The 7,474-nt window shown below is 39.8% G+C and overlaps 1 protein-coding gene across 1 annotated transcript; it reads left to right on the plus strand.

The window, feature by feature from the left end:
- The first annotated feature begins 3,793 nt into the window (after positions 1–3,793).
- On the plus strand, positions 3,794–4,390 carry LOC107006326. The gene is given in 2 exon segments (XM_015204903.2): positions 3,794–4,108; positions 4,241–4,390. Coding segments are annotated over 2 exon segments (441 nt in total). The 5' UTR covers positions 3,794–3,817.
- Positions 4,391–7,474: the final 3,084 nt, after the last annotated feature.

Consider the following 7,474-nt stretch of genomic DNA (forward strand, 5'->3'; position numbering starts at 1 on the left):
GTACCTGCTTTATTATTTGGTACAACAACATAATCCTACTACATCAATTAGATAAAAAGTCACATAACTTAAATACAAACGATAAATGAGCAATAACATGTAAGATTACATAGGTTTAAAGGACAAGATCTTTTGTTGTGATACTTTCTGGCAGGTGCTACAACACATTTCCTTGAAAAATTTCCAAACTTTTGCATGTCCCAAATGTTTTTATTTTCTAATCTTTTTTGGCTTTCTTGCATAGATTTAACAACTAGTGGTTCAACATGGGGATTTCTTGAATCAGGCTACATGTTTATGTTGGTCAATGGGTGAAGGTATTGATAGTAGGTTCTTAGATAAGTCTCCTTATTATAGCAATTTCAATTGGTTCCCATTTCTCGTAAAGGATGTCACTAATGACATTTGGACATGGTAATCCCTTGTGCATCCATAATATACTTTTCTAAGATTTTTTTAATAGTATGAACATAAGATCCAACAGAAATTTCAAAGCCTGTCTGTGCATTGGAATCAATATGACTTCTCATTGACTTTTTAATTTCTAGTACTCTCAGTGCCATTAGAGAAATGTTGATTCTCTAACACCTCACCAATAGGAAGTTGGTTTTTTAAAGGAAAATTTGTATTTTTAGCTCTTTGAAGGTTCTAATGAGCCTACTACAGATTGTAGAATGATCTACGTGTCATTGGAAGCCAGTCTTAGGAGTTGGGTTAGAATTTAAACAATGTCAAGTGTATTATAAGTGTGTATGGACCCAGAAATGATTTGTAGGAAGTTGTACAGTGTAACACCCTATAACCAAAACAGACCAAAAATTAGTTTTTTTAGAAAAATGTGCAGGTGCAACAAACGTGACCATCGACGACCGTAGTCTAACCCACGGTCCGTCCTGCACAACCGTCGATGGGATCAAAGACTCACAAAAACTCAACCGGGAAAAATTGGCTAAGTCTTGATCAACGGACGAACCGTAAGACGACGGTCTGTAGTCCGTGAGCATCGATCGAGATCCTCTTCACCCAACTCTCTGACAAGAGCTACGGATGAACAGCACGGTCCTTAGGTGGACCTATGGTCGGTAGGTCTGACCGTAGGTGCGAATTAGCAGACAGTTAGGGGGAAATGGAATTGGGTAAACTTCATATGGTCTTAACTCATTATTTTAAAATATCTCAGTTATAGAATATGGGTATTCCCCATCTTTTCAGATTTAATTATGATTTAGCTTACGCATTAGTTTATTATCTTTAGTATGATCCTGATCATGACAGCAGGGTCAGCTTGGGATCACTTGTGGTCCTAGGTTCCGTGTCCGCGTCTCGGGGGTAGCTCGGGACGTGACAAAATATTGTGTTAGAGCACTAGGTTTAAATTTCCTAGGATGTCTTAAAAGCCGCACTAAGTAGAGTCCTTTTCATGGGTGTGAAGTGCACCACATCTAATGAGAGGGAGTCTATAAAGTGTTTTAGGAAAAACTTCACTTTCTTATTACTCTTATCGTGCGTGAGGTATGATCTTATTCCATTCTAGCTTGACGTTCTACGTTTCAGAACATGCCTCCTCTTAGAGCTTAGGCATCAGCTTCTAATGCACGCAATGCTAACGCAGTTCATCTAGTACCAGATAAGGAAGTTCTAATGTAGAGTTTTAGAATGCTAATTTAGCTTTTTGTTAAAAGTATGACAACATGGAACAATCAGAAGTTTCTAGTTCCTACTAATAGAAATGACTGATAAGTGGCATCCAGAGTTCGTGATTTTGTTAGAATGAATCTGCCAAAGTTTTTAGGTTGCAAGTTGGTAAGGACCCACATAACTTCATTGCTGAGGTCAAATATATATTTGGTATGATGTTAGTAACTGGTAGTGAGAGGTGAGATTGGAATCCTACTAACTCAAGGATGGTGACTCACATATCGTTCACTCAGTGGAAAGACAACATACATGACTTTGTCTTTTGGAAGTCTTTATATAGCAGTTCAATTCAATGTCAGTCTAGAAACTCTCTCAGTACCTTTCTCTGTCTCTACTCCTGTCGGTGACCCCGTTATATCTAGACGGGTATACGAAAATTACCCTATCACAGTATCTCAGAATTTCACCTCAGCAGATGTAGTAGAGTTAGAAATGGTTGATTTTGATGTCATTCTAGGCATGTATTGGATACACTCATGTTATGTCTCAGTCGATTTTAGAACTACAATTCTTCATTTTCAGTTTCCAAATGAATTAATCTTAGAATGGAAAGGTAGTAACTTAGCGCCTATGGGTCAATTTATTTATTACCTTAAGGCCAGAAAGATGGTTCTCTCAGAATTTTCATTGACTGTAGATAATTGAACAAGTTTATAATCAAGAATAAGTATTTTATCCCTAGGATTGGTGACTATTTTGACAAACTTTAGGGTGCTAGCCATTTCTTAAAGATAGATCTCAGATCGGGTTATCATTAGCTTAAAGTCAGAGATAATGATATTCTGAAAACAGCCTTCAGAACTTGGTATGATCATTATGAAATTGTAGTTATGTCGTTTGGACTAACCAATGCTCCTGCAGCTTTCATGTATTTGATGAACAGAGTGTTTAAGCAGTACTTAGACTTGTTCGTTATCGTCTTCATTGATGATATCCTTATTTACTATAGGATTGAGGAAGAACATGCAAGTCATTTGGGAGTTGTTCTGTAGACTCTCAAAGATCGCCAGTTATTTGCTAAGTTCAGCAAATGTGAGTTTTGGTTGCAATATGTTGCTTTTCTTTGTCACATTGTATCTAGCGAAGGGATCCAAGTGGATTCGCAGAAGATTGAAGCAGTGAAACAATCGCCCAGACCTACCTCTTCTATAGATATCAGAAGTTTCTTAGGTCAAGTGGGTTATTACAGGTGGTTCGTTGATGGATTTTAATCCATATCCTCACCATTGACTAGGTTGACTCAAAATATGGTCAAGTTTGAATTGTCAAATGATTGTGAGAAAAGCTTTACAGAATTGAAAACTAGATTGACTACAACTCTTACTTGACTCTACCAGAGGGTTCAGATGGTTATTTGATCTATTGTGATGAATCTAGAGTTTGTGTAGGTTTTGTGTTGATGCAGCGAGATAATGTTATAGTGTATGCCTCTATACAGCTTAAGGTGCATGAGAAGAACCATCCAATTCATGACTCGAGCTTGCAGCAGTGGTGTTTACACTCAAGATATGGAGACACTACTTGTATGGTGTCCATGTAGATGTGTTAACCGATCATACGAGCCTTCAGTATGTCTTAACCCAAAAAGAGTTGAATCTTCGCTAGAGGAGATGGCTTGAGTTCCTTAAGGATTATGTATGATTGTCCATTACAATCCTAGTAAGGCGAATGTAGTATCAGATGCTCTTAGTAGATTATCTATGGGTAGTGTAGCCCATGTTGAGGAAGAAAGGAAGGATCTAGTGAAGGATATTCACAGGCTTGCTCGCTTGGGAGTTCGCCTTATGAGCATATCAGACAGCCGTGTAACAATTCAGAATGGGGCAGAATCGTCTTTGGTAGTGGAGGTTAAGGAAAAGAAAGAAAGTGACCTAATGTTGCTTGAACATAAGGGTGCAGTCCAAAAATACTCTGATTTATTAATATAAATATACCCCAACGCCGTGAAGTTTAATCACGGGGTGTTACCACGAAATATTGGTTTCTCCCATTCTCTCTCTAGATCTCTCATATCTTTCTCTTGAAAGTTCTTGTGTTCTTCATTCATCAAGTGTGTGTGCGTGGATTCGATCCTAAAAACTGGTATTAGAGCTAAGGAGATTCAACATGATCACTGAATATGGATAGTTTGAAGCTTGGAATCGAGAAGTTTGATGGATCCGATTTCAATTTCTGGAAGATGCAGATCGAAGATTATCTGTACCAGAAAGATCTTCACGAACCGTTGACCGGGGTAAAGCCGGAATCCATGACGGAGGAGAAGTGGAAAATCAAGGATCGCCAGGATCTAGGGTTGATCCGGTTAACTTTGTCATGAAACGTGGCATTCAATATCGTCAAGGAGAAGACGATGTCTCTTTTGTTCAAGGCACTGTCAAACATGTACGAAAAACCATCGGCGATGAACAAGGTATAATTGATGCCTAGATTGTTCAATTTACAGATGTCAGAGAATGGATCTGTTTCTGATCATATAAACGAGTTCAATATGATTGTGAGTCAACTCAATTCTGTGGATATTAATTTAAAAGATGAAATTAAGGCGCTGATTTTGATGTCATCTCTTCCTGAGTCTTGGGATAGTGTTGTTGCTGCGATTAGCAGTTCCCATGGATCTGACAAACTGATGTTTGAAGAAATCCGTGATATTGTTCTTAGCGAAAGTATTTGCAAACGAGAAGTGGGAGATTGATCAGGGAGTTCTCTCAGCGTTGACCGAAGGGGGAGAAGTAAGACGAAAGGCCAAAATCAACATGGTCGATCAAAATCAAAGAATCAAGGAAAATCCCCCAACAGATCAAACGTGACTTGTTGGAACTGTGGAGAAAATGGGCACTTTCAGACGAGCTGTATAAAGCCAAAGAAGAAACAGAATCAGAAATTTGGAGATGACAATGATTCTGTAAATTCAGCAGAGGACATTGGGGATGCTCTAATCCTTAGTGTAAACAGCCCGGTTGAATCATGTATTTTGGATTCTAGTGCATCTTTCCATTCGTCTCCAAGCAAAGAGTTGTTCCAAAATTTCAAATCTGAAAATTTTGAAAAGGTGTGTCTTGTTGCCAATAAAGCCTTAGAGATTGAAGGAAAGGGGGATGTTTGCATAAAGACCACCTCGGGAAACCAGTGGACATTGGAGGATGGCAGATATATTCCTGGGATCAAGAAAAACCTGATCTGTGTTGATCAGTTGGATAGAACGGGATATGCAGCAGAGTTTGGGAAAGGTTCATGGAAGATTGTGAAAGGTGCTATGGTAGTAGCTTGTGGCACCAAATCTAGAACCTTGTACACCACTGCAGGGTGTATTAACATGGCCGCTGTTGCTGAAGGTGCTTGCCGTTCATGTCTGTGGCACAACAGACTTGGACACGTGAGTGCTAACGAAATGAAGATGTTGGTTGCAAAAGGAGCATTAGAGGGTCTGAAGTCTGTTGATATAGGTCTTTGCGAGAGCTGTGTTATGGGCAAACAGAAAAGAGTAAGCTTCACAAAGACTCCTAGAGAGCCAAAGAAAGTGAGGTTGGAAATAGTCCATACAGATGTTTGGGGACCATCTCCAGTATCATCACTTGGAGGATCCAGATTCTTTTTTACCTTCATTGATGATTTCAGCAGGAAGGTATGGGTTTACTTCTTGAAGTATAAGTCATATGTGTTTGCAACGTTCAAGAAATGGAAAGCTGAAGTTGAGAATCAGACCTGTTTGAAAGTCAAATGCCTAAGGTCTAACAATGGAGGAGATTATGACATATTAGAGTTCAAGGCATTCTGTGCAGCTGAAGGAATCAGATTGATGAGAAAAGATTCTGGTAAGGCAAGGCAGAATGGAATTGAGGAGAGGATGAATAGAACATTGAATGAGTGTGCAAGGAGTATGAGGATACACTGTGGGCTACCCAAAACATTTTGAGCGGATGTTGTGAGCACAACTGCATACTTGATCAACAGGGGACCATCAGTTTCTTTAGGGTTCAAGATTCCAGAGGAGGTGTGGACAGGAAAAGAACTCAAGTACTCACACTTGAGGACTTTTGGTTGCACTGCTTATGTTCGTGTTGATCCAGAAAAGATAGACAAACTTGATGCCAAGGCTGTGAACTGTTACTTCAAAGGCTATGGTTTTGATTTGTTTGGTTACAGTTTTTCGGATGACAAGAACCGAAAGATCCTGAGACATTATGACATAACATTTGATGAGTCTGTCCTGTACAAGGACAGAGAGCAGAAGGTTCTAGAGATTACAAATCAAGTGGGAGTTGAGGTTGAGCTGGAGAAGAGTAACACCATAGATGTCGAAGAAGGTACTCAACCAACTCCTACTGAAGAATCTGAAGTGGAGCAATTTACACCTGAGTAGGTGTTAATAAGATCATCCAGAACCATCAAGGCACCAGATAGGTATTCACCTTCATTACACTATCTATTGCTGACTGATGAGGGGTTACCAGAGTCTTTTGTTGAGGCCCTACAGGTGGAGGATTCGATCAAGTGGGACCAAGCCATGGATGATGAGATGAGGTCACTTGAGAAGAACGACACATGGGTTTTGACTGAGTTACCTGGAGGGAAGAGAGCTTTGCTGAACAAGTGGGTTTTCAGAATCAAGACTGAACCAGATGGGAAAAGAAGGTTCAAGGCTCGTTTAGTGGTTACAGGATATTCACAAAGGAAAGGTATTGATTATGCTGAAATATTATCTCCTGTTGTGAAGATAACCTCTATTCGAATTTGTTGAGAATTGTTGCATTGGAGAATTTGCATCTAGAGCAAATGGATGTAAAAACAGCATTTTACATAGAGATTTGGACAAAGAGATCTATATGCAACAACAGGAAGGATTTGTGGTTCCACAAGGAACACATGGTATGCAAGCTCACCAGGATCTTGTATGGACTAAAGCAAGCACCAAGGTAGTTGTACAAGAAGTTTGACTCCCTCATGACCAAGAGTGGATTCTGCAAAGCTGAAAAGGATCCTTGTTGTTACTTCAAGAATTACACTGATTCATATGTCTTTCTACTCTTTTATGTGGATGATATGTTGATTGCAGGATCTAGTATGAGGGAGATTAACAATCTGAAGACAAGGTTGTCTGCAGCTTTTGAGATGAAAGATTTGGGTCCAACGAAGCAGATTTTGGGAATGAAGATTCCTCGGGATAGATCTGCTGGCACATTAAATTTATCTCAGGAGTTGTACGTTGAGAAGGTGCAGAGCATATTTAGGGTTAATGATGCTAAACCCAGGACTAATCCACTGGCAAATCACTTTAAATTGTCAAAGAAGCAGTCACCCAAGACTACCGAGGAGCGTGATAATATGACACTTGTTCCATATGCCTCAGCAGTTGGGAGTTTGATATATGCTATTGTCTGCACTAGACCTGATATAGCACATGCGGTGGGAGTTGTTAGCAGGTACATGACGAACCCGGGGAAAGAGCATTGGGACGCTGTGAAGTGGCTTCTGAGATATCTGAGAGGTACATTCAGTACTTCACTTTGTTTTGGCAAAGGAAAGATGACTCTGCAAGGTTTTGTGGATGCTGATCTTGGTGGGGATGTCGACTCGAGCAAGAGTACATCCGGGTACATTAACACCATAGGTGGAACAGTAGTGAGTTAGATTTCCAGGCTTCAGAAGTGTGTTTCTCTTTCATCTATTGAAGCTTAGTATGTGGCAATAGCTGAAGCTGGGAAAGTGATAATATAGTTGGCAGATTATCTGGAGGAATAGGGCAAGAAGCAGAGCGAGAAGGTCTTTACTTGGATAG

This window comes from Solanum pennellii, chromosome 12, assembly GCF_001406875.1.
Source record: "Solanum pennellii chromosome 12, SPENNV200".
NCBI classification, from domain to species: Eukaryota; Viridiplantae; Streptophyta; class Magnoliopsida; order Solanales; family Solanaceae; genus Solanum; species Solanum pennellii.